This window comes from Pongo abelii, chromosome 6 (genome assembly GCF_028885655.2).
Source record: "Pongo abelii isolate AG06213 chromosome 6, NHGRI_mPonAbe1-v2.0_pri, whole genome shotgun sequence".
Classification (NCBI taxonomy): Eukaryota; Metazoa; Chordata; class Mammalia; order Primates; family Hominidae; genus Pongo; species Pongo abelii.
The window spans coordinates 83,899,499-83,927,399 of NC_071991.2; the positions used below are offsets into that span (position 1 = coordinate 83,899,499).

General features: G+C 42.0%; 1 protein-coding gene and 1 pseudogene across 6 annotated transcripts; both read right to left on the reverse strand.

The window, feature by feature from the left end:
• Positions 1–2,299: 2,299 nt before the first annotated feature.
• Positions 2,300–19,793, reverse strand: GATAD1 (GATA zinc finger domain containing 1). Of its 6 annotated transcripts, none has more exons than XR_008527113.2 (8): positions 19,245–19,791; positions 18,363–18,488; positions 16,468–16,527; positions 12,555–12,738; positions 9,648–9,685; positions 5,855–5,946; positions 4,237–4,306; positions 2,495–2,570 (listed from the first exon to the last, which is right to left on the reverse strand). XR_008527113.2 is itself a non-coding variant. In XM_054559486.2 (5 exons), the coding sequence occupies exons 1-5, from the start codon at positions 19,491–19,493 to the stop codon at positions 2,398–2,400; spliced, it is 792 nt and encodes a 263-aa protein (XP_054415461.1). In that variant the 5' UTR covers positions 19,494–19,793; the 3' UTR covers positions 2,300–2,397. The 6 variants fall into 6 exon arrangements, 3 of the variants coding, with proteins under 3 accessions (XP_054415461.1, XP_054415462.1, XP_009241295.2); XR_008527112.2 differs by having other exon boundaries at positions 4,237–4,309; XR_008527114.2 differs by lacking the exon at positions 4,237–4,306 and having other exon boundaries at positions 2,553–2,570; positions 9,649–9,685.
• A 2,379-nt stretch (positions 19,794–22,172) lies between these two features.
• LOC129060413 (mitochondrial intermembrane space import and assembly protein 40-like) lies at positions 22,173–25,295 on the reverse strand (annotated as a pseudogene).
• Positions 25,296–27,901: the final 2,606 nt, after the last annotated feature.

Here is a 27,901-nt window from a genome sequence, read left to right on the forward strand (position 1 = left end):
GGGTTCAAGTGATTCTCCTGCCTCAGCCTCCCCAGTAGCTAGGATTACAGGCATGTGTCACCATGCCCGGCTAATTTTTTTGTATTTTTAGAAGAGACAGTTTTCACCATGTTGGCCAGGCTGGTTTCGAACTCCTGACCTCAGGTGATCCACCCACCTTGGCCTCCCAAAGTGCTGGGATTATAGGCATGAGCCATCGTGCCCAGCCTGAAATATATATATATATATAGATATATATATTTAAAAACTGAATCAGCCTTTTGTCAGCTTTATGACCTAGGAATGTCTTTCTCAAGGACCTGGGAAATGTAAACATTACCAGATAGCATACTTATCTTCCAGTTTCTGTGGGAGGGTAACAGCCTAATCTTAACGAGTGCCTTGCACCAAGCTATAAAAGTAACTCCTGTTTCCACACTCCCCCACCCCCGAAAAGTTGATATCTTAGATAACACAAGTGGTCACATCAATGATCAGGTAAAGTTAGGATGAACTGTGTGACCAATGGTGCTGTCAAGTTCTCTTAGTTGAGGACTATTTATCTCGAAAACATACAAGTAATGGGCTGCACCTGCTTGGCTGTATAAAATGGTGAAATTTCCTTCTGTCTTTGTGATCTCTTAGCAAAGTGCCTGTGATGTGCATCACATTCTCATTTAACTTTCATTCAATAATAAAGCTTTTCTTTCTCTACTGCCTTCATGGAGAGGATTTCTGGGTTGAGAGAAGACTTTGTTTATTAAATTATATTTCCCCAACAGCACCTTCACCCTTTATTCTAAAATTGCTGGCTGAGTGTGGTGGCTTATGCCTGTAATCACAACCCTTTGGGAGGCCAAGGTGGGAGGACTGCTTGAGGCCAGGAGTTTGAGAACTAGCCTAAGCAATATAGGGAGACCCCGTCTCTTAAAAAAAAAAAAAAAAAGCTGGGCGTGGTAGTGCACAACTGTGGTCCCAGCTACCCAGGAGGCTGAGGTAGGAGGATCACTTGAGCCTGGGAGGTGGAGGCTGTAGTGAGCAGTGATCACAACAGTGCACTCCAGCCCGGGTGACAGTGCAAGAACCTGTTTCAAAAAAAAATAAAAATAAAATTGCTGTCTTTTTCACTCACACCTTCATTATTCATGGGGAGAAGTATGTAAGGTCTAACAGTCTTTTTGTAATAAACCTCCCCACTTCCACTCATCTTCTGCTAACCAGAAGTAGAGATGATGTTATGTGAAGTTGAGGTTAAGATTGTAGCTTTTCTTTTTTCTTTTTTTTTTGAGACCGAGTCTCACTCTGTCGGCCCAGGCTGGAGTACAATGGCGCGATCTTGGCTCACTGCAACCTCTGCTGCCCAGGTTCAAGCGATTCTCCTGCCTCAGCCTCCTGAGTAGCTGGGATTACAGGGACGTGCCACCACGCCGGGCTAATTTTTGTATTTTTAGTAGAGACGAGGTTTCACCATGTTGACCAGGCTGGTCTTGAACTCCAGGCCTCAGGTGATCCGCCCGCCTCGGCCTCCCAAAGTGCTGGGATTACAGGCATGAGCCACCATGCCTGGCAGATTGTAGTTTTGTTTATAGTTGGTAATTACTTCACGCCAGTCTGTCATGTTTAATAAACAACACAGGTTAAGTGATTGTTTTTCTTTTTTTTTTGAGATGGAGTTTCCCTCTTGTCACCCAGGCTAGAGTGCAATGGCGTGATCTTGGCTCACTGCAACCTTCACCTCCCAGATTCAAGTGATTCTCCTGCCTCAGCCTCCGGAGTAGCTGGGATTACAGGCACCGGCCACCAAAGCCAGCTAATTTTTGTATTTTTAGTAGAGATGGGGTTTCACCATGTTGGCCAGGCTGGTCTCAAACTCCTGACCTCAGGTGATCCACCCACCTCAGCCTCCCTAAGTGCCAGGATTATAGGCGTAAGCCACTGCACCCAGCCAATTGCCTCTTCTTCAACAGAAAAGAAAATGAAACTATGTAAGTTCAGCTATGTGCAGGGATGCTTTAGAAATAACATTTAGATTTTTAATTTGTATTAGATTCTTTGGACCTAGTACTGTATTTTTCACAGTAGCATTTACCCAATTTCTTTCAGATCCTACGTATGGCAGTTCAGCAGTGACATTTCCATGTATTTTCTTAACTTCTTTAGGCTTCATTTTTCCTATCTGTAGAATGAGGGAGTTAGATTAGATGGTCTCTAAATCCGTATGTCTACAAAGAATATGAATCTTTGAAAAATTGTTTTCTTTATCTGGATCACAAGCCACTATCAATCTATGAGAATCTGCACTGGAGTTGAAGAAACAAGCTTTATTCACAAAATCAAATTTTATTTGCCTAGAAATGTTCAGCTTACAAAACCTGACATGAACTCTTTGGAAGCTCCTCTATGGCATTATTCTGATGCTCAGGTCATCAACATGCTGGGACAATCCCTTGCGTAACCTCTGTGCTCAGGGGCCCTGCCTGAGGACGCTGGCAGGATTCTCTGGCTTGCTCTGAAAAACGATGCCTTTGCTGAAGCCACTCTTCTGGTTGTCCTTTTATGGTCTGTCCCCATTTCAGTGATTCCCCTGCAAGCTGAAGCATGCAGCAGTTAGACCAGTTTTTCCATTCTTCTTAATTCCCAAGGCCCTTTCCTAGACTTTCATAATGTAAGACACAAGGACAGATAATTATTATTTCTAGGCTTCGGATATTTGTGCAGAGGACCAGAGTTGAGAAAGGGAGCCTTGACTGTGGTAGGCCTGAATGTGTTCTAAGTTTGGACATGACCTCAGAGTGAGCACTGAGGCTGGCCCACAGGCCAGAAACCCACAAAAACATGGCTGCCCATCTTGCCCACCTGCCTCACAGTTCGTCCCATAAAAGCATTAAATTAGGAGACAGAAATCAACTGGGTGCAGTTTTGTTACTGCATTGCATGTCTCCTGAGTTCTCAAATCCGTATTTTCAATTATCTAATGGATATTCAAGTCCAGGAGATGGCTCACAGTCCTCACATTACAAAACAGAACAAACACCTCACATCACCTGCATATCTCCACCTAGCCTTGTTTACTAACTGGGAGATTTTTAAATTATAAGAATCAAGTAGGATCTTTGCCCACGTATTTTTAAAGATTTTTTCACCTACCACAAAGTTGTACTCAACACCTTCCTTAATTCATCCTCCTCACTCAGTCTCTATTTACAACTGGTTATTAAATTCTGTTGACTTTTATCTCCTATATATCTCTTTTTAAAATATTATGGTAAAATATGCCTAACAAAACTTACAATTTTAACCTTTTTTTTGAGATGAAGTCTCGCTCTGTCACCCAGGCTGGAGTGCAGTGGCGCAATCTCAACTCACTGCAACTTCTGCCTCCTGGGTTCAAGCAATTCCTAGGCCTCATCCTCCCAGCAGCTGGGAGTACAGGCACCTACCACCACACTTGACTAATTTTTGTATTTTTAATAGAGATGGCGTTTCGCCATGTTGGCCAGGCTGGTCCTTAACTCCTGACCTCAACTTATCTGCCTGCCTTGGCCTCCCAAAGTGCTGGGATTACAGGCATGAGCCACCGCACCCAGGCATCAACCTTTTTTTTTTTTTTTTTTTTTTTTTTGAGACAGAATCTGGCTCTGTTGCCCAGGCTGGAGTGCAGTGGCGCGATCTCAGCTCACTGCAAGCTCTGCCTCCCGGGTCACACCATTCTCCTGCCTCAGCCTCCTGAGTAGCTGGGACCACAGGCGCCCGCCACCATGCCCGGCTAATTTTTTTTTTTTTTTTTTGTATTTTTTAGTAGAGACGGGGTTTCACCATGTTAGCCAGAATGGTCTCAATCTCCTGACCTCATGATCTGCCTGCCTTGGCCTCCCAAAGTTCTGGGATCACAGGCATGAGCCACTGCGCCAGCCCGGTATTAACCATTTTTAAGTGTACAATTTAGTGTCATTAAGTACATTCATCATGTTGACTACTGTCACTACCCATTTCCAGAATTTTTTCAAAATCACTCCAAACCGAAAATTTGTATCCACAATACCCCTCTTCCCCCAACCATGGTAACCTCTAATGTTCTGTCTCTATGACATAATTTGCCTATTCTAGGTAACTAACTCTTATAAGTGGAATTATACAATATTTGTCCTTTTAAGTTTGGCTTATTTCCATTAACATGTTTTCAAGGTTCATCATTATAGCATGTATCAGAATTTCATTCCTTCTATGGCTGAATAATATCCCACTGCACGACCTCACCATGTTTTGATCATCCATTCGTCTGCTGATGGGTCCTTGTGTTGTTTCTATCTATCTCTGTCAGCTCGGGCTGCTGTAACAAAATACCGTAGCCTGAGTGGTTTAAACAACACATATTCATTTCTCACAGTTCTGGATGCTGAGAACCCAAGACCAAGGTGCTAGCAGATTTGGGTTCTGGTGAGAGCTCTCTTCCTGGCTGTGGCCACCTTCTGGCTGTCTTCTTACATAGTGAGGAGAGAAAGGAAGGCTTTGGTCTGTTCTCCTCTTCCTAAAAGGACACTAATTCCACTATGGGGGCTCCACCCTCATGACCTCGTCAAAATCTGATTACCTCTCAAAGGCCCTACTCCCCTAATACCATTGCCTTGGGGGCCAGGGCTTTAACATATGAACTTGGGGCATGGGGATCAGGCACACATTCAGCCTGTAACACCATTTAGATTACCATCTTTGGGCCTAAATATCTATTTTAAAGTTGTATTTTTTTCCTGATTACATAAGTAGTGGATGCTAGTAATATAAACTTCAAAATTTTTAAAAGCATAAAGAATATTAAACTGACTGTAATTCCAACTATGCTTGTTATTTTGTTTGTTCCAGTTTTCTTTATATGCATATGTATGCATGTGTATATGTGTGTGTTTTGTTTTTTTTTTTTACAAAATCAGAATCATTATGTAGTTGTATCCAGGTTTTACACTAAACATTTTATAAACTTTTTTTGCGTTATTAAAAATTATTTGTAAATGGTATTTCTGATGACTGCATAAAATTCTATAAGAAAAATATCAAAATTCATTTTCCTATTGTTGGACCTTTAGATTGTTTCTGGTTTTTCACAACTTTAAATACCATTAACAACCTCTTTTTATACCCATTTTTTGGTCCACATTTTAAATCCTCTTAGCATGGATTCTTAGAATGAAATTACTGGATCAAGAAGTACTTTTAATACTTTTAAGATTATAGATACATATTGGTATTCTAAAAAGCTATGTTAATTTACATCGGCCACCAGCTGGATAGGGTGTCCCTCTGTGCCTCTGAGGTGGTCCCTAGTGGTCTCTGCCCTTGGAATTCACACCCTTGTGTGGTCCTGTGTTCACACTGTACCAGAGTTGGTCTGTGTAACCCAACAGCATATGGCAGAAGTGCTGGTATGTCCCTTCTTTCAGATTAGGTTATAGAAAAGATGGTGGCTTCCATCTTGGGTGCAACTGCACTTGCGTCTTTCTGTCACGGATCATTTGCTGTGAGCAAACCTGTGGAGGCCCACAGAGAGGAACGGAAGCTTCCTGCCAACAGCCACATGAGGGAGCTGTTTCTCCCGTTTTATTCTTTGCTTTTCAATTTAGTATATAAACTTTAAAAATAATCCAATCTATCTTTCCCTATATGATCTCTTTCATTACTTTTTGATTTAAAAAATGTATCAAAGTACTACATATTCATAGCAAAAAGATGGCCAAATAATTCTAAACAGTTCATAATGAGAAACAGTAGTTCCTTGCCTTCTCTTTCACAGTCTCAGCAACTGTCATCAGCCAGAATTTGATCAGAGAAACAGAACTACTAGGAGCGATATAGAATAAGGAATCTATAAAGGAAACTTTACCTTACACAACTGTGGGAGCTTGCTCAATGCTCTGTGTAAGGCTGTTGCTTCTGTGTTTGGTGTTGTGGCCTTAAGTCAGCAGGGCAGGCAGTCTGGAAGGGAAGACAGATTTCAAGTGGAGGACAGGAAAGAAAAACTTGAACCTACATCAATCTCTTACCCTCGCCAAACCTCCAATTCAGATGACACAGGCACCCTGCAGAAGAAGCTGGTGACCTTTACCACAGAGCTAAGCATGCGCCTGGCCCAGGAGTGGCTGAAGCTGAAGGAAGTCACTCCCAAGTTCTTTCCTAGAATCATGATGTGAATATAGGAAAATAATGAAATCACTGACTTTATTTTCTCAGCTGGTCATTCACTCCCTTTCAAGGGTTTAAGAACTACTATTTATAAAATATTCTAGATATGTATAGACTAAAAGCCAGTGGTTGTTCACCACCAGTTGGGCAGTATGCAAACAAACGTGTGTGTGTGTGTTGTGCTTATTGTAAAAAATTTGGAAAATACCGCTTGTTAGAAAAAATTTGGAAAATACTGAGAAGTATAAAGCCGAAAAAAGTAGCTGCAGAAAACCTCTGTTGACATGTTAAAATTCTGGAGGAATTTCGTCTTTTTTTTTTGAGAGAAGGTCTCACTTCTATCACCCAGGCTGGAGTGGTGGCACGATCATGGGTCACTGCAGCTCAAGTGATCCTCCACCTCAGCCTCCTAAAGTGCTGGGATTACAGGCATGAGCTACTGTGCCTGGGCTCCTTCCATCTTTTATAAAAGATGCTTCTTGTTTGCAGAATTGCTATCATACAGTTCTACATTCTGCTTTTTTCTCTTATTTATTGTGAACCTTTCCGCTATTACTAGCAATCTTCCTTGTGGGTCACCATTAAAAGGTGCTTAAATAAATTACCGTGCATTTGTGCATCTGACCCAATAATTAATGGCCCACCTCTTGTGGGTCATTTGGGTTCCTTCTTTTGGCACAGACCTTCTCCTGGCTTATATTTCTTGGGGGTAGGAGGTATACCCTCTTACCAAAGGTATGGCTCACACACCTGGTATGAAGTAAACAGCACAGTTCTTCAAACATGCCCAGGGCAGCCAGACAAAATCCACAAAAATGCCACTCCCTTTTCTGGGCATGACAGAAACTTTTTTCTAAGCGTATGCAATGTTTGTATGTAGACACAACACACATGCATGTGTATAAAGCAAATAAATACATTTCCCTCTATTGTTCATTTGATTTCACCTACTTACAGCTGAAGTGTGAAAGGCCTGGAAAAGCCTTTCACAGCCAGGAACTGGAATGGTTTGGGATAATTTCTTTCAAATACTCATATTAAGCTTTATTTGTGTTAAGAGAACTATTTAAAACTCATCTTAAAAACATCTTGTTTAAAACAATCTTAAAAACAATCTAATACTAACCCAGAATGTAACAATCTAAATTTTACTTGACTATTCACAATACAATTTAAAAGTTTCAGCCAAAGTTAATATGAATTAATAACTAAAATATCAACAAGCACTTTAGTTAACAGTATCTAACTCAGACCCTACACTCAGCATCTCCCATAAGCAAGAACCTGGGTTAGGTTATGTGGAAGTTACAAAGATGAGTAAATAAAACACAGCATCCCTGCCATCCCAGGAACAAAGGGATAGGAGTGAGGATGATGGAAGTAGAAACTTAAATGTGATGACAATAGGATAGAGATTGATTCCAAAAAGGCATGGGAATCTGGAAAGGTCTCAAAGAAAGAATCTGAAGTTGTTAAGAAAGGCCTTTGGAAGGTAGAATTGGAGAGAACAGTATGAACAAGGGCTCAGAGCCAGAAAAATTACGCGGGTATACAGGGGAAAGATTTTAGTGGTAATGAGGAGACAAGGCTGGGAACACAGACCAGGGCCATATGAGGTCCGGCCTCAGCAGGAGAAATGTAAGCAATGGGAACCATCACACTGGGTGAAATTCAATCTTTATTTTAAAAGATGGTACACAACCATCTGCCAATTTATAAACAGATGATCAATTTATAGATTTTTTAAAGTCTACATTTTAATAAATATTTTACATTGTGTTCATTTTATTAGCCATTTTTTGATTTTCCTAAAATCTATTACTTATTAATAATGAATCTACTCCAAAATCTTTTTTTTTTTTTTTTTTTAGATGGAGTCATGCCCTGTCACCCAGGCTGGAGTGCAGTGGCACGATCTCAGCTCACTGCAGTCTCTGCCTCCTGAGTTCCAGCGATTCTCCTGCCTCAGCCTCCCGAGTAGACTAGCTGGGATTATAGGCGCATGCCACCACGCCCAGCTAATTTTTGTATTTTTAGTAGAGACGGGGTTTCATGATGTTGACCAGGCTGGTCTCGAACTCCTGACCTCAGGTGATCCGCCTGCCTCAGCCTTCCAAAGTGCTGGGATTACAGGCGTGAGCCACTGTGCCCGGCCTCTACTCCAAATTCTAAGTACTATACTGTTTTGGTTTTAAATATCATTTTTGGTTAAAGGGCCCCATTTAAATTGTTTAAATGAAATAAATACATCCAAAGTAAATACACTGTGAAAAATACATTTTAATCCAAAAGTTTTGAATATTAGCACTTAGTTATTTACAATCAATTTCACTATACCCTTTGTGAATAAAGAGATAATTATGTACGTGTAGCTACCTACAGTTGTTTCTTTCCAACTCAAACACCATAACTATGTGGAAAAAGGGTAAGAGTTAAAGCTGCTGCAGCTCAAAATCATTACAATCAACTTAGATTCTGCAAATTTTCCCAGGGTTGAAAAATGCTGGTTAAATCAGGACAAAAGAGGAGGCAAGTGAGTACACCCCACTCCTCTCCCATTTTACGTGTTGCTCCCTTACTTAACTGGCAAAGACCTGCACCTGAATTCTAGACAATTTCATATACAACAGGCCTCTTATTACGGGTCCATAGCAGATGGTTTAGGGTAGATGTTTTAAAGATATCAATGCTAATGGCCTACCAATGACTTTCATGACCTCCCAATATTCGTTTTAATGGTAGTCAAGAAACTATCAAGCGGGAAGCCTGATCTCAACATGTTTCCTCTGTGGCTTTGGTGAAGCTGACTATCTGCAGTATAAAATCTTATGGTTTGATCGAAGTCTCATTTTTGACTAGAAACAGTAAAGAGCAGCTTTATTAAGATCAATGGAATGGTTCTGAATGCCTGTTTGCTACAGAAGGATTAAATGAAAGTTTTTTCTTTTTTTTTTGAGACAGAGTCTTGCTCTATCACCCAGGCTAGAGTACAGTGGCACGATCTCAGCTTACTGCAATCTCCACCTCCCGACTTCAAGCAATTCTCCTGCCTCAGCCTCCCGAATAGCTGGGATTACAGGCATGCACCGTAACACCCAACTAATTTTTGTATATTTAGTAGAGACAGGGTTTCATCATGTTGGCCAGGCTGGTCCTGAACTCCTGACCTCAAGTGATTCCACTCAGGCCTCCCAAAGTGCCAGGATTACAGGCGTGAGCCACTGCGCCTGGCCTAGATGAAAGTTTTTAAAAGCCTGGGCTAATAAAATCATCCACCAATCATTTTTCTTATGGTTAAAGCAGCCAAAAAGCTGTCACAGCATTTTTGAGATGAGAACATAAGGCTTGTGTGGCTTTATGATAGATACTGTCATTTTATTTGATTAAGCCCTTGGTCAGTCATCTATACCTTAATTAATATTTTGTTCTTATAGAAAAATACAATCCATTTTATGAGTTTCTAGAAATAAATAATGGAGAAAAATAGATACTACCTGTTCCTAATGGTCTCTCTGGAAATTACAGCTTTTGCCTAGGAAGATACACATATAGAACATAATTTAAGTTCAAAATATATTTCATTATATTCTATCCCTTTTAATTTTTTGTTTGTTTTTTTGAGACGGAGTCTTACTCTGTCACCCAGGCTGGAGTGCAGTGGCACGATCTCTGCTCACTGCAACCTCCGCCTCCTGGGTTCAACCAATTCTCTTGCCTCAGCCTCCCGAGTAGCCGGGACTACAGGTGTGCGCCACCACGCCTGGCTAATTTTTGTATTTTTAGTAGAGACAGGGTTTCACCATGCTGGCCAGGCTGGTCTCGAACTCCCAACCTCAGGCGATCCATCTGCCTCAGCCTCCCAAAGTGCTGGGATTAAAGGCGTGAGCCACTGTGCCTAGAGTTTTTTGTTTTTTGTTTTTTTTTTTTTTTCGAGACAAGAGTCTCACTCTGTTGCCCAGGCTGGAGCACAGCGGTGCAATCTTGGCTCACTGCAACCTCCACCTCCTGGGTTTAGGCGATTCTCCTGCCTCAGCCTCCCAAATAGCTGGGATTACAGGCACATGCCACCACACCTGGCTAATTTTTGTATTTTTAGTAGAGACGGGGTTTCGCCATGTTGGCCAGGCTAGTCTCGAACTCCTGACCTCAGGCGATCCACTTCCTGACCTCAGGTGATCTGCCTGCCTCGGCCTCCCAAAGTGCTGGGATTACAGGCATAAGCCACTGTACCTGGCCTTATCCCTTTTAATTTTCTAAGTGACCAGTAGTAAACAATCTAATGATTACTAGGTAGTAGGAAAAAAACTTTTTAGTCACTTTTCCAGCTAAGAATTTCATTTAAAGATACCTATGACACATCTTGTGGTACTAAGAATATTAGAGAACTGGAAATCCAGTTTTTTTGTGGTTTTTTAAGAGAGAGAATCTGACTCCATTGCCCAGCTTGGAGAGCAGTGGTGCAATAGCTGGGGCTACAGGCGTGAGCTACCACACCAGGCCTGGAAACCCAGTTTTAATTTGTGAACTACAAATGGTTGGCAACTGTTTCCTTAATTGTTATTGCAGGAGTAGGCCCAACATGAGTCCATATGTAGCCCTTCTCTGGTCTGGTGGGAACTGTGGGAAATGGTGATGACCGTGACTTGAAATACTCAGAAGGTGCATGACAAACAAATTCCAAGTATTCCATCTTCCTTGGAAGATCTTCCTCTGGCCCTGGAAGGCAGCCAAGGGAAAGGTTAAATACATTTTTGACCACATATATCATTTTCATAAGATGTTAAAATTTCTAGACACTGGGAGAGACCACTCTGGGAGCAACCTGACATTAGCCCTTGAAACATGCATTACTTTGAAATTATTCATTTTTTCTTCTTTAACGGCTTAAAGAATATGGCATTCTCCCAAAAACAGTGATTGAAGACTTGCATCATGTTTATTTTGTACCCATACTGTTCTAAGTTTACACATATCAATACCTTCATTCCTCACAGCAACCTTCTGAGGTAGGCACTATTATTATTCTCATTTTACATATGAGGAAAGCGAGGCAACAGAGACTTAAGAAATTTGCCAAAGTCACACGGCTGGTAAATGGCAGGCTGTGAACCCAGACAGTCTGGCTCCAAAACTGGTGTTCTGACCTCATGCCATGCTGCCTTGCTGTGGGACAAGGATGCATATCAGAATCTGGGGATTAGAAAGAGGAGGCAGTAGAGGAATCCCGAAGGTGATTCTGATACATCACTGCCTCTGCTGGGATCCTGATCCATAGATAAGGTAAATAAAAATTCCATGTACTTATAAGCAGAAGGCTAGAATTGTTTGGTAATGTATCAAACTTGACATATAGGTGAGAATAACAGTGGTATATTATTTGTCCCTGGAGTTCTCTCCAAAAGAACACTTATGCTTGTTCTCAGGTTGCAAAAGTAATGATGCATGCTCACTAGAGAAAGATTAAAAAGTCTGAAGTAACTTTAAAAATCTGAAAACTTTTAAAATTGTATTAATCAGTAAATTCTTGTGAGTCTATGTCAAAACTGTTTTGGCAGCTTTGAAATTAACAAAAGCACAGCAGCTGCCATTTCAACTATCAGCCTTTATACTATAAAGGCCTAAGATGACATGTGTAGCATGCAGAGGCATGCATACTGAGAATTTGCAAGTATGGGATAACTGGGATAGTTCTTTTCTAAATTATTTTTGAATAGGTTTGTATAAATAAGTAACCTAAATAACCTAGTTCCTGAGCAATAAATTCTTGTAGTACAGTTTAACCCTGGGTCACTCTAAAAAAATCTTATCCATATCACTTCTTAGTAGATGCACATTGCTCTAACTCAAAATAACTGATAGCACTCACACTCCAGCTACATAAAATGCCTCATATTTTCTATAAAGCTCTCTAATTTTTTTGTACTTAATAATACTCATGCTTTTTTTGTTATGGACTGAATTGCATCCCCCCCCGCCACCCTCCAAATTTATATGTTGAAGCCCTAATCCCCAATGTGATGGTACTTGGAGATGAGACCTTTAGGGAGGCAATTAAGGTTAAATGAAACCATAAGGGTGGGGCCCTCATCTGACAGAAATGGTGTTCTTATAAAAAGAGACACCAAAGAGCTCTCACTCCATGAAAGGCCATGTGAGGACACAGCAAGAAGGTGGCCATCTACATGCCAGGAAGAAAAGCCTCCCCAGAAATCCGTGTTGCCAGCACCTTGATGTTGGACTTCAGCCTCCAGAACTGTGAGAAAGTGACTTTCTGTTGTTTAAGCCACTCAGTCTGTGATATTTTGTTCTGACAGCCCAAGCTGACTAACACACTCTTTTACATAATATTGGAGAGTTAACTAAGTTAAAAAAAAAAAACCTGTGCCACTTGTCAAACTTACCTATGATATAGGAGGCGGGATCAAATTGGTCTCTGGGGCTAGAGAGGGTAGGAATGAGCCACGTCAGTGCTGCACTCTTCTCGCAATACTGGTCCTGGATAAAACCTCTGATTTGAGCGTAGTAGGGCTTTCCATCTTGTTCATCAATCACAGAAACAACATCACCAATTTGGTAATATACTCCCTGGGGGAAAGAGAAGATAATCCCACATTGAAAATAAAAATAGAACATCACAGCTATGAGCGAACCTTAATAGGTAAGCAAGTTTTCAAAGTGGTCAGTAAAAGGTGTTCGAGATAGTCTAATGTATCAGTGTTTATATGTTTGGTGCCAATTCTAAAGTTGTTTCACTTTTGAGTGAAAATTATACATACACATGCGAGGGTGCATATATGACAGTTTACATCTAGAGAAAACATTTGTTCATAAAGTATTTTGATTTTATATTGCCGTAATACCATCCCTACTTTTTAAAAAATAGACTTTATTTTTTACAGAGGTTTTAGATTTGGAGCAAAATTGAGCAGAAGTAGAGAGATTTCCCATATACTCCCTGCCCCCACACATGCACATCCTCCCCTATTATCAATAACCCCCTCCCACCACTAGAGTGGTGCACTTGTTACACGGATGAACCTACACTGACACAGCATCATCAAAGACCAGAGTTCACATTAGGGTTCACTCTTGGTGCTATGTATTCTATGGGGTTGGGCAAATCTATAATGACATGTACCCACCATTACAGTATCATACAAAGACAGTATTAATAGTTTCACTGCCCTAAAAATCCTCTGTGCTCCGTACTATCCCTACTTTGTTAGCCACAGTCATGAAGCAGTAGTGAGGTTAAACGGCTTGCTGAAAGCCATAGAGACTGCAGCCAAAGCTCCTACATCAGCTCAGCAGTCTTTCTCTGTACTGTCTAGAAAATCATGCTGATTTGGTAAGAATGCATTCTACATGCCACCCTCCCCAACCATCCACTCAAAGAAAATAGATACCATGAATTCAAACCAAAACAAATTCAAACCAAAAATAATCTTTGGATTATAGTCTTCAGGATATGTTTACCTCAACCTACTGTACATCTCCTAGACTCACTGCTGCCTTTCTCTTCCACTCCCAGTTGAGTTTTATATCCTTCCACAACAGGACTACTAGTATTTCTGGCATTCAAGGCTTTGTGTCTCATTCATTTCTGTTCCACTTTATACCCAACTAACTAATGTGTACATGTCCTGTGTTAAATCTTCCCTATGACTCTGGTATCCATCCTATGTCCTCTTCTCTGGGTCTTGAGCTGGAAATAATCTCTCCTCTGATCACCTATAATGGTTGATCCAAATCTTTATGACATCCAGCACCTCCTTAAGTGGGTATAGTTCTTGGTAAGATATACTGTCCTTGACTACGGGAACAGTGTAATTCATTGCTGCTTCCCTTGAAACAGGGACTTGGCAGCAGGTAAAGCTGTAGGAATGTGTACCTCAACCATAAAAACACTTTTGAGGAAATACTTCCAGTAACTGAACTGTAAGGCCAGGAGTTTTTTCCTGGTGGACCCTTTATCCAAGTGTCTGAGGGTGGCTGTTTCATCTGGGTCACTATGGATGGGTCTGGTCTATGCAGGCCACAGTCTGCTACTTGCTAGTTCCAACCCATCAATAGCTGGTCCTTCCTCCCAGCCATTAGTCCAAAGTTATTTATCATATAAATAGTTTGCATTTATGGTTTGCTTTGTCCACATGTATAATCAATATTCCCAAATTCTAAATGAGAATACTTGCTTATCATAGGCTTATTATGCATACCACAGCATATTCAAATGTATGCTGAATGAGTATGAATCCAGAACATCTGCTTTCATAGTGTGAAGGCAGAAATGCAAAGTAAAGACGATGTCTTAGTGAAAGATTCCAGTGGTAGGCAGTGTCTGGCACATAGTAGGTATTTATTAATATGTGCTGTGTGGTATACATATATATAACACCAAACAGGACTAAGTCACTGATCTGAGTAGTCTCCTCATTTGCTGAGAGGATTCAAGGTTTCTGGTGGAGAAAAGGGGTCCACACGAGAACAGCACTATTTTAGGCATCATCAGATCTGAGTTCATGGAGTTGTTCTGCCACTGCCATGCTCCAGGGAGGCCACTCAGCCATTCTGGGTCTTGGGTGGTCACACTCTTGGCCGTGATCCCCAGTGGCTCCCACTCAGGCTCCTCTTGCATGCCTGATCTGGGCTCTAGCTCAGTGGCTGGCAGTGACCTCTTGAACTTGCCACCATGGTGCTGCCTGCCAGTGGCACTGCTGTGATAGCCACTATAATACTGGGCATTTGCAACATTACTTGACTACTTTGTTGCATTATTGTCCTTATCATTTAATAAACATGGGTGGCAGACAACAATACGAAAGTACAGACAGTCACAATAACAGGTCCCACACACCTTTCCACGGAGGCACACATGGAAATCGTTAGTACACTAAACCCGTAGCTCAACAAGTTGCTTCTGGCCTTAATCTGTAAACTGTGAAGGTAATGCACAAATATAAAGATGTGTGATAACTCCTACTATTCATTGAGTGCTTACTCTGCTAAGCGCTTAACACATATGATTTCATTTGACCCACTGAGGTAGTAACCATTTACAATTCCTATTTTACAGATGAGACATTAGAGAGATTGGTCCTCATCACATAGCCAGTCACTTGCTAAAGCTGTAGAGCCAGGAACTATGCTCTAGGCTTAAGCTCTGGCATGAGACTGCCTCCCTCCATGACTTGTTGGCTATGTGATCTCGGACAAGTTAATTAACCTCACTGTGCCTCAATGTTCTCATCTAGAAAATGGGGATAGTAGTATCCACCTCATAGAGTGAACTGAATGAAATAAAGCATGCAAAATGCTCAGCCACTGATACATAGCGACTGTTTGCTAAACTTTAGATATTTTATTAACAATGTATTAAATGTTGGAAAAATAAGAGAGATGTTTGCCTTTGTACAGACTTTTTGTTGTTGTTGGTTTTTCCCAGCCCTGCTGAGGAATGCCAGTGTACCCCTGTGGGGAGGAACAGACTTCGACTATATAGATTGTGGGCTTAAAAAAAGTATACTTAAGGGCATAATCACTTGAGTTTCTCAGTCCACCTGGGTCAAGTATAAAGCACTAACTCATACCACTGTCCACTAAATGACAGTTCAGATCCCAAAACACCAAACAGCCTTCAATGATTGCTGCCTGTGCTGTGCCAGGCCTGCCAAGCCTTGGGAGTCTATGTTCTAATTCCTTTCCTAAGACTTCTGGTTTAAACACAACATCTGTCACTTCTCTCATTGAGGTATCAGATGTCCATGGACTTTGGACCTAGGAAACCTGACCTCCTCATTCTTTTATCAAAACATCTTGGAATTCCTCTCACTATGGATTTCTAGTAGGTGTTAATCCTCACTACTGCCCTTACTCAGCTCAACTCCACTTAAAGGCATTTTAGAATCTCTGGGCCTACTCTACCCATTTGACACCACAGTCGACAACCTCTACTAGTCCAAATCCTGTCTCTGTCCTTCTCATTCTTCAATGCCATCACACTAACGACTCAGTCTTCCATGGCTCCACGCTATACAATCAGCATTTTAAGAATAATTCCTACAATCTACACTAAAAAAAAATACTTAAGATCCTCACATCATGTGTCAGTAGGCACTTTCTCCTCCCACTTCAGCTCTAGATGAGATGTTTTAATAACAGCCACTTATGGGGGAAAACAGCTAAGAAGGGAACAAAAAGTATAATCACACCTTATACAAATGAAGAGTAGCAGAGACCTTTAGACTAATCCAACATTTTAGTGGCACATTACCCACTAGGCCCAACTCTTCCTTCAGTAACTCTACAAAAGCTTACCTTGTAGAAGATTGATTCTGCGGTGATTATAGTGGAAACTGACTCAGGAGCTTTGATGGGCTATGAAAATACAAAAAACATTAGCACATTCATAGTATGTATGTGTCTACAGGCATTTTCCCAGCCCTATGAGAGTTCTGCAATTTGAGAAATACTAAAATGTATTGTTTGGTGACAAGAACTGCAATAAAAAGATAAATGATTTTCTGAATGTTGTGGCAAAGCAGTCTATTTCCACTGCAATTTCTGCTACTATTAGCTTAAAAATTGCTGAGACAAAGGACAAGCTTCTGATTATGCTGCTGAGATCTAATGCAAAGTCCTCTCAGAGCTTCACTACACATAAACATTCCAGTTATAAAAATGTACCTGCTCTAATAGCCTGAGCATGACAGAATGCAAGTAATAAAAAATATACAGATGAATACAAAGTGAAAAAGTGTCTCCTGGAAGACATTTTCCAACTCAACTATGGAACTAGCCATAATACTCAACATCGGTTTTCTAGCAAGCTGGAACTAAGGCTTTAGAAACTTTGAGAGTTCTTAGTAATTTGCTACCACCCAACCATTTTTGAAATCTCTACTAAAGCTTCAATACATACTTTTATGCCACAACATAGAAAGTAGGCCTCACCAGATGTGTCTTGCTTAGTACCATTGAAGAAAGGGTTGCAGAGAAACAATAATGAAATAATTGCTGAGAACACAGTATATCATACTTAAAAGGAAAAAAATGTGCATATGTGATACAAATATCAATAACATGTTTTGTGTAATCAACAAATGCTTCACTTAACTAAACTATAAAAATCTTAAATAAATTAGAAGCAACTACTCTGAATAAGAAAATACTTTGGGGAAGGGAACATCACACACTGGGGCCTGTCGGAGATGGGGGGCAAGGGGAGGGAGAGCATTAGGATAAATATCTAATGCATGTGGGGCTTAAAACCTAGATGATGGGTTGCTAGGTGCAGCAAATGACCATGGCACGTATACCTATGTAACAAACCTGCACATTCTGCACATGTATCCCAGAACTTAAAGTAAAATTTTTAAAAACTCATTAAATTAAATTAAAAAAAAAAAAGAAAATAGTCTGCCATCTGCATAAGTCTACTGCAGGGTCCCTTTGTGTTTTAGAAATAAATATGCCCAACTTCAGAAAAGTCTTTACGGGTAAGTTGAACATTCCTGTTCTGAAAGAAAAGAATATCATACTGAGACTTAAAAAAAATAGTCTATAATGCACTGTCCACTGTGTTTGAACATTATCCCTTGTTTATAAAAACTGAGAATTTAATTGCAATAAAAATATGCTTTCAACTATTTCCAGCACAGGTCTTTCAACAATCTCTTTTCTTAGAGCAGAAGAGGAGATAAGGCTTAGCAAAATTTTTGACTCATATTCATCAAATACATCATCATCATAAGTCAGTAAGATACATTTTCTGGGGCTTTAACAACAAATAAATATGCAAATGATGAGTTCCAGTGTTAATATTTACTTAGATTTTTAAAGAATAAAAAAAAAAAACTTTTCTTAGTGTACCTGGCCATATCAAGAACCATAATCTCTCCTCTTCCTTTCCATAGAGAACCCCAAAAAATGGGCTCAAGGTTGATGTTTCTTTTAAACCCATATTTTATATTTTCCAGGGGAAAAAATAAAAGCTAAAAAAAAAAAAAAAAAAAGGAAAGTATTATTAACTTTATAAACAGTGAGCCTCCTGCAACAGAGCTCATTCCCTTTTGGGGAATCTGGACCACTCCCCAGAATACTAAGGAAGGGCTACCAAGGGCAGAGTCCAAGTTCAATGGTGAGAAATGAAGGCAGTGGCAGGATACACACAACGTCATTACAGTAAAAGGCACTGTCCACAAATATCTTACATTTTTCAATTTAAATATATGTCTTCTCCCTTTTCCTTTGGTGGAGACTTTCTTTTCAGCAGCTGGAGCAGATTTGTATTTAGTGTTTCTGAGCCGAGCAGACCTCCTGTGAATTTCCTGCTTACTCTGTTACACAAACAAATTAAAGAACAAAAAGAGAAAGAAGTAAAAAGTGCATAAAGGTTGCAATACAATCATCTTACAAGGATCCCAGAGTACGTACTTTATAAGAGCATTTAACAATTAAGAGTGCGCTTTTACTTTTCAAGAGAGGTAATTACAGCAACCAGGCTAAGTAAAACCGGAAGTTCAGCACCCGGAATCTCGGAGCTCGCTGGACAGGCGTCTCCAGAGCCTCCAAAAGGTGTGAGCTGCTTGTAATAGGGCAGGAGTCTTGACCAAGACAAACACTATTCATTTGTTGTGTCTACAATAGAGAAAAACACTAAACAACTTTACTCCCTAAGGCCAGAGAACGTAGTAGGTTATGGCGCCCCCTGCAACGGAATACTTAAGCTGCCATTTACAATAATGACATAATAATCTTACTTCATAACCTGATATAACAAAACCTTTAACAAGGAATGAGGTCCAGCGCCTGCATTTGTGGCATGACACTGTATACGACTGTGCAGACATGTGTATATTGAGATTTTCTTAAGGGCTTTACATCTTGGTTCTTATTGCTTTGAATTTCTTACAATAACAGGTGCTTCGGGATGGGCCAAACGAAAGATCTCAGTAGGAGGTGGGGAGGGGCGTTCCAGCCGGCAGGAGCACGGAGATCCGGGATGCCCACGCCCGCCCGCTCCCAGCCAGCCCGTCCCCGCCCGCCTAGCGCCTGGTCGGCCTCTGCCGGCGGCAGGGGCCGGAGGAGCTCACCTGCTTGCCGCCCCCGCCCCCGTTGCTCTGCGGAGGGGTGGCGGAGGTGCTGGCGAAGGTCGCCGCGCCGAAGCCGCCGCCGCCGCTGCCCCCAGTCCCTCCAGCCGCCCCCGAGCCTGCGCCCCCGCTGCCCGCGCCGCCCCGGCCAGTGCAATGATGGCAGAGGATCTCCCCCTGCGCTCCCTTCTTCCACATGGAGGACGACGTGGTCTTGCATACACTGCAGGTGGGCTTCAGGCCCAGCGGCATGGTGGCCGGCTCGGGCGGCCCCCGCGGGCGCAGAGACACGGGAATGGCGGACGGTAGCCCGGCCGCCCCCTGGTCGGCCCGCCACTCCCGGCGATAGGAAGAGCGGTGAGGGCGTCGGCACCGAGCTGCAGGTGAAGGGACCAGGCCGCTGGCGCTGCCCCGTGGAGGCGGGAAGCGGGTTCCGCCGGCTCCGCTGGCTCGGCGCCCAGCACCAACCCCAAGAGGCCCGAGGCACTGGGAAGCAAGACGGGGAACGGGATCTGGCCGGCGGGGACGCGGAGACTTCCGGCGGTGAGCTGGCCCCAGGGCCCCGCAGCCCGACCGCCTGACCGGAAGTGCAGCACCCGGAATTACTGGGAGCTTGCTGCAGTTCCGCTTGCTGTCGCCTAGGGGCGCGGTTCTCAAACTTTTTGGTCTCAGGCCTAGAATTTGCCAAGTAAAATACAGGACGCCCAATTAAATGTGACTTTCAGGTAAACGACGAACAATTTTTTTAGCGTGAGTGTATCCCATGCAATAATGGTTTATCCGAGAGGCGTTTAACTGGGGGTCCTATATTTTTATGTGCTAAATCTGGCAATCCAGGTCTGGCGTGGTGGCTCACGCCTGCAATCCCAGCACTTTGGGAGACCAAGGCCGACGGATTACTCGAGCTCAGGAGTTCGAGATCAGCCTGGCCAACATGGTGAAACCCCTTCTCTACTAAAAATACAAAAATTAGCCGGGCTCAGTGGCGGGCCCTGGGGTAATCCCAGCCACCCTGGAGGCTGCGGCAGAAGAATCTCTTGAGCGCGGGCGGTGGAGGCTGCAGTGAGCCAAGATCGCGCCATGGCACTCCAGCCTGGGGGATAGAGTGAGACTCCGTCTCAAAAAAAAAAAAAAAAAAAAATCTGGCAATCTTACTTAGGACCCCTTTACACTCTTAAAAATTATAATTTGGATATCCCCCTACACCTCCCCCACGTCTATGCTTTTGTTTAGTTGAATTCAGAGCATGCCATTTACGGACATCGACAAAGGGTTCAGAAAATGCCATCCACTGGCATTTATGTATTAGAAATTGAAATTGAGACATTTTACAGCCTAAGATGTCAAATGCACATTCTTCAGCCATTGGGTAATATCGTTGCAAGTCCTGTGGACTCTGAAGAGTATACCGATGAGAGAATGCGGAGAAAATCGAATAGCTGGCTGTTATTCAATTCAAAACTGTTGGAAAACAGTTTTGGCTCTGAGGACCCAGCAGTTGACAAACAGCAGGCCTGGGACAAGAGCAGTATGAGAAGTCAGATCGCCTCTTTTAATGTCACTAGTCAGTACAGGCCTTGCCAGACAAATAAGTCTCTCCTCGGCCTCACCTGGAAGAACATGCCCTCTCTTCATGATCCTGGGTTTCCTAGACTTAGTATCCTTGGAAAGGTCTTGATGAATATATTGTGGTGGGAAGCAGTGGGGAGAAACAAATGCCTATTATGTCGCAAAACCACATTTAGTGCTTATAACAACCTTGGAATGAGATATTATCAGATTTTACTGTTAATTGGTAATCAACGGAGGCACTTGTATGTGGACTGGCTGTCATTATAGCTGCTGCTCTTGGCACCAATTTCGAGGAGGGCTTTGGAGCAGCCCTCTGGGGTGTGGGTTGTGGCTCAGTCACCCCACCCTGTAAATCTCAGTTTCCCTAACAGTAAAAATAAGTTTCCAGGACGGTTATGGGGATTAGGGCCAACTGTAAAAGTGGTTGAGGAGACTAAGTAAAGAGTGTTGTCTCATTTTAGAACAACGCTGAAGGTGTTTAGAGCCTGCCATCCTAAAATATGCCACTTTGGCATATTGATTCTTCTGAGCCGGAGGCAATGGAGCAAAAACAGATGCAGGGAAGGCTGTCTGACCACCCTCTTTCTGTTTGAAGCGGAACATAAAAGTTCCCTTGTGAAAGGTGCCCTTTCTATACCAGGAAGAGGAGGATATTATTGCCAGAGGCAGAGTTGCCACAGAGAAGAATCTACAAACAAAACCTTACAAAAATTTGTAACCCATATTTTCCATTAACTTTCTACATACGGTTCTTAGTCACTTTCCCACAATTTGCCAGCCTTAGCCCAAGCCCCTTTGTCTTGTCACATCTCTGCAATTTATTATTTTTTGTTTAAAAGGACATATAAGCTTTCAGGCCTAGTAACTTCTACGGGTCTTTATTTTTCTTACAAAGGCTCTTGTGCATGTACAAAAATATTAAAACTATTATGCCTTTTCCAGTAAATCTGTCTTATGTTAGTTTAATTCCCATGCCCAGCCACAGAACCAAAGAGGTGAGAAGAGGCCAGGCATAGTGGCTCACGCCTGTAATCCCAGCACTTTGGGAGGCAGAGGCAGGTGGATCACCTGAGGTCAGGAGTTCAAGACCAGCCTGGCCAACATAGCGAAACCCCATCTCTACTAAAATTACAAAAAATTAGCTGTGTGTAGTGGCAGGCACCTGTAATCCCAGCTACTCGGGAGGCTGAGGCGGGAGAATCGCTTGAACCTGGGAGGCAGAGGTTGCAGCCTGGGCGACAGAGCGAGAGACTCCATCAAAAAAAAAAAAAAAAAAAAAAAAGTGAGGAGGAAGTTTTTCCTCACCTACAGTGTGAGGAAATCTAGGCACTTGATTTCCATGCTCCTGAATGTCTCTCCATTTGGGAACATATACCTCTCCTTGCAACTCATCTGCAAGTGACTCCCTCTCATTCACTGAAAACTTTGGCCCATAACTCATCAGCTTCCTCTCCACTACAAGACACTGCCATGGATCAGGTCAATATCCACATGTACAATTGTCCCTCAGTATCCATGGAGGATTGATTCCAGGACTCCTGATGATACCAAAATCAACAATCCATAAATGCTCAAGTCCCTTATATAAAATGGCATAGAATTTGCATATAACCTATGCACACCCTCCTGTGTGCTTTAAATCATCTCTAGATTACTTATACCAAATATGAAATAAATGCTATATAAATAGTTCCTATACTGTATTGGTTTATTGTTATTGTCATATTGTTCATATTTATATTTATCTATTTTTGAGAATATTTTCGGTCTGTGGTTGGTTGAGTTTGTGGATGTGGAACCCATGGCTGTGGAGGGCCAACTGAATAACCACCCAACAGCAGGCTTCTCAACTCCTCCTCATTCCACTCATCTTCATCCTCTGTCCTTGTCAGCTCCCCAGTCCCTGGCTGCTGTATCCTCTAATCTTCTTAGATGATTAGGAAGATTTACGATTTACATTTTTTTCCTTGCAAGTCCTTTTTTTTTTTTTTTTTTTTTTTGGAAATCGTGCTTCCTTTTGAGTACTTAATTCACACTGTTTCCTCTCTTGGATGCTACTATGGTAACAGTCAGGTCCTCACCTCTCAAGAACATTGCATCTGACCAGACTGAGAGGCAGCGTGAAAGCCAGCCTAAACATGGGCCCCAAACCAGGGTTTTTGGAATCACAAGGAACAGCAAAAACCAGCCTTTCCCTTCACTTAGAAAGGGACTGTGAATAGGAGGGCCCCAATCTCCACCATCCAAACAGAAAACCAAGAGCTCAGTGCCAACATGGAAACCAAAATGTATCAGGAATGAAGTACAGTACCCCCTCACATACTCAAGGTCAAGATGGGTTTGGGGAAATACCTATCTGACCATCTGGCCTCTTCTAGTAGGCATGGCCCCACACCAGCATTTTCAAAAGAAGATGTTTTCATTCTTCTTACATTTTCTAAAGGGGTATAAAATCTACTAAAAGGGATATAATAACTCAGAGTAAATCAGCTCACTCACAAGAATCATTCCTGGATAATCATTTTTGGTTGCTGAGGTTATTCAGCACATTACTTCAAAGTGGCAAAATTCAGGGCAATCTGAGAAAAGAGAATTAAAAAGTGGTGGGCACATTTGCTGACATGTTTATGTAGGACGCACATAACATAACTCCCATTTTTTTCAGTGTGTATGTCAAGAGGCCAAGACCCCTGATCATCAAAATAAGTTATTTTGTGCATTACAGTGCACAGGACAACAGAGGGAATGACACTTTCTTGGAGGGTGTTGCAGGAATTCAGGGACCCTGAACGGAGGGACCGGCTGGAGCTGCAGCAGAGGAACATAAATTGTGAAGATTTCATGGACATTTATCAGTTCCTAAATAATACTTTTATAATTTCTGATGCCTGTCTTTAATCTCTTAATCCTGTTGTCTTCGTAAGCTAAGGATGTGTGTCACCTCAGGACCACTGTGGTAATTGTGTTAACTGTACAAATTGATTGTAAAGCATGTGTGTTTGAACAATATGAAATCAGTGCACCTTGAAAAGGAACAGAATAACAGTGATTTTTAGGGAACAAGGGAAGACAACCATAAAGTCTGACTGCCTGCGGGGTCAGGCAAATATCCATATTTTTCTTCTTGCAGAGAGCCTATAAATGGATGTGCAAGTAGGAGATATATCGCTAAATTATTTTCCTAGCAAGGAATATTAATATTAATAACCTGGGAAAGGAACGCATTCCTGGGGAGAGGTCTATAAACGGCCGCTCTGGGAGTGCCTGTTTTATGTGGCTGAGTTAAGGACTGAGATACGCCCTGGTCTTCTGCAGTACCCTCAGGCTTACTAGGGTGGGGAAAAACTCTGCCCTGGTAAATTTATGGTCAGGCCAGTTCTCTGCTCTCGAACCCTGTTTTCTGTTATTTAAGATGTTTATCAAGACAATATGTGCACTGCTGAACATAGACCCTTATCAGTAGTTCTGCTTTTGTCCTTTGCCTTGTGATCTTTGTTGGACCCTTATCAGTAGCTCTGCTTTTGCCCTTTGCTTGTGATCTTTGTTAGACCCTTATTAGTAGTTCTGCTTTTTGCCCTTTGAAGCATGTGATCTTTGTACCTACTCCCTGTTCTTACACGCCCTCCCCTTTTTAAAACCCTTGATAAAAACTTGCTGGTTTGAGGCTCAGACGGGCATCATGGTCCTACAGATATGTGATGTCACCCCCAGCAGCACAGTTGTAAAATTCCTCTCTTTGTACTCTTTCTGTTTATTTCTCAGCCGGCTGACACTTATGGAAAATAGAACCTACTTTCAAATATTGGGGGCAGGTTCTCCCAATAGGAGGTGACTGAAAGGCACTGTGAAAAAGGCCTGTATCACTCTGTAGTGGAAGGACTGGAGCCTGGTGCCTTGTGGCCTTCATTAACTTGTCCCCACCTCTTCTTTGGTTGCAGTGGCCTCAGTGGGAGCAGTTTCTTCTATATGTTCTGTTGACTTCTCCTCTTCTTCCTCCTCATCCCCTTGGGGATAGAGGTCCAGGTATTTCTACGTGCATTCCTGCATGACCCGGAATTCGTCTACACAGTCTTTCACCTTGAGATCCTCTGCACTATAGTGGAAGCAGAAAAAGGCCAACTTGAACTGTTCCCCACAGGGGCTGCTGGCCACTCCCCCAAGGCACGGGCAGTTCCAGTTAATGTCTTCATTTGGCAGCATCAATCCGTGCTGAGTATGGATCATTGGGGTCATCAGCCACCAGCTCTACATTGCTTGGAGTTTTGTGGTCATCTTTGGTCACAAATATGATTCCATCCTTCCCTTCCTGCTGGCAGTAGGACATGGCTGCAGCATATAGACCAGTGCTTAGACTTTGCAGAAGCAGCCACAGCAGCTGCCCCATTTTTTTTACAACCTTTTAAAATTAAGTATGATACACATACTCTAAAGTGTACAACTCATATGTGTATAGTTTAATTATTACAAAGCAATGACACTCAGGCAACCAAATCAAGAAACAGCCATTACTACCAGAAGTCCCCCTCTTGCCCTTTATGGAGAAACAACCACTATCCTGACCTCTAACACCATAGATTTTGTAGATTCCCTTTATCAGTTAGGGAACTTCTTTTCTATTCCTATTTTTATCATGAATGTGTTTAATTTTATCAAATGGCTTTCTCTACAAGATGATCATGTTTTTTTCCCTTTATTAATGTGTGGATTACATAGACAGATTTCTGAATGTTAAATTAACATTGCAATTCCTGGAATGAACCCAACTCGGTTGTGATGTATTATCCCTTTTACATATTGCTAGGTTTTATTTACTACTCTTTTGTTTAAGATTTTTACATCTATGTTCGTAAGTGACACAGACTTGTAATTTTTCTTTCTTGTAATATCTTTGTTGAGTTTTAGCATCAGATTGTGATAGGCAAAGTAAGGACTTTGGATTTTATTTTCAGTGTGACAGGAAACTATCTGAGGTTTTTATATAGTGCTGATAAAAAAAATCTCAGATATTAAAAAGGAAAGAAAGCAATTTAGAAAACAGTACAGAATAAGATGACTTTGTGTAAATTAGAAACTTTTGTGTGTGTGTGTTGCATTTTTTAAGCTGTTAGAACTAAAGCTAAGAATTATTGACAATAGATGTTAACAGGGGTGATAAGGGAGTTTTTGATTTTGTGTTGTTTGACATTTTTTCACCATATGTATGCATTACTTTTATTTAAAAATATAAACAAGAAGAGAAAGTATCAAATGGAAAAGAAGAAAATAAGGGAAGTTTGTTGACCCTAAAACTCTCTCCCAGCCAGAGACAGTAGTGCATAGTGGACAGTACCTGGTTTGAGGGCTAGTGACTGGACCTTGTCTCTGAAGCTCAGTTCATCTGTAAAGAGGATGATATTGTCCATCTTAGGGCTGTGTGAAGATTTCATCAGTTACTATGCTTGGCACATTGTCCTGATTCAATTAATGGGGCTTCTCCAAGCGGCAGTAGCTACAGTATGACAAAATTCTTGTATCTGCTTTTTTTTTTACTCTTAAGAGTGTTAATTAATGAACCTTGTAACATTTAAATCATGCAAATTAGACTGCATGCTGGCACTGACAATCCCCTGGGGAATTTGGCATTCTTCTTTTTCCCTTACTGTGAAATTTAAGGCCATAGGAGGTATTTATTTTTGTGTCCACAGCTTACACACACACCACCATCACCACCACCAGAATTTTCTCAGCCATTCCATAGGTACTAATACATGCTATGTATTAGAGTATAGCATAGCAGTAGTGTATGTGAGGACAAATAAAGACTACTAAATAGAAAAGAAGGTGACTGGGGGGTCAAATGTGGAAGGGAGGGAAATGGGTAGGAGAAAAGAACTTAAGAAGGTGCTGTAATGAAGGCTCCAACTCAACCCCCTGCCCCCTCAGCTGGTACCTCAGGAAGAACAGGAGCCACAGTAGGCCTGGCCAGGAGAGAGCTCACAGACTAACACAATATCTTAGTCCATTTGTGTTGCTGTAACAAAATACCTGAGAATGGGTGATTTATAAAGAACAGAAATTCCTTCCTTCCTTCCTTCCCCTTCCTTCCTTCCCCTTCCTTCCTTCCTTCCTTCCTTCTTTCCCTCCTTCCTTCCTTCCTTCCTTCTTTCCTTCCTTCCTTCCCTCCTTCCTTCCCCCTTCCCTTCCCCCTTCCCTTGCCTTCTCTTCCCTCCCCGTCCCTTTCCTTTCTTTTCTTTCTTTCTTTCTTTCTTTCTAAGTTTCACTCTTGTTGCCCACGCCGGAGTGCAGTGGCGTGATCTTGGCTCACTGCAACCTCTGCCTCCTGGGTGCAAGGGATTCTCCTGCCTCAGCCTCCCGAATAGCTGGGATTACAGGCACCTGCCATCACACCTGGCTAATTTTTGTATTTTTAGTAGAGACGGGGTTTCACCATGTTGGCCAGGCTGGTCTCAAACTCCTGACCTCAGGTAATCCGCCTATGTCAGCCTGTCAAAGTGTTGGGATTACAGGTGTGAGCCACTGTCCCCAGGCAGAAATTTATTTCTTACAGTCCTGGAGATGGGAAGTCCAAGATCAAGATGTTAGCAGGTCCAGTATCTAGAGAGAGCCCATTCTTCATAGATGGTGCCATCTAGGTGTCTTCACATGGTAAAAGGGCAGAAATGCAAAAGGGGACAATTGCTAGTTCCTCTAGCCTTTTTATAAGGTTGTTAATCCTGTTCACGGGGGTTCCACTCCCAAAGGCTCTGCCTCTTAATACTATCACATTGGTAATTAAGTTTCAACACCTGAAAATTTGGGGGACACAGAACATAGGATGCAATGAGAGATACTCAGCCTGGACCCAGAGCTCATAGAGACAATTTGGTACCTATGGAATGGCTGAGAAAATTCTGGTGGTGGTGATGGTGGTATGTGTGTAAGCTGTGGACACAAAAATAAATACCTCCTGTGGCCTTAAATTTCACAGTAAGGGAAAAAGTAGAATGCTGAATTCCCCAGGGGATTGTCAGTGCCAGCATGCAGTCTAATTTGCATGATTTAAATGTTACATGGTTCATTAATTAAAACTCTTAAGAGTAAAAAAAAAA

What these genes read in the sequence shown, in the direction of transcription:
- GATAD1 (XM_009243020.4), bottom strand. Translation starts at nt 19,493, where the DNA reads ATGCCGCTGGGCCTGAAGCCCACCTGCAGTGTATGCAAGACCACGTCG. An exon ending in GGGGCGGGGGCGGCAAGCAG is followed by an intron (nt 18,489 to 19,244) that starts GTGAGCTCCTCC and finishes TTTGTGTAACAG; the next exon opens with AGTAAGCAGGAAATTCACAG. An exon ending in TCCCGCCTCCTATATCATAG is followed by an intron (nt 10,870 to 12,554) that starts GTAAGTTTGACA and finishes GCTGCCTTCCAG; the next exon opens with GGCCAGAGGAAGATCTTCCA.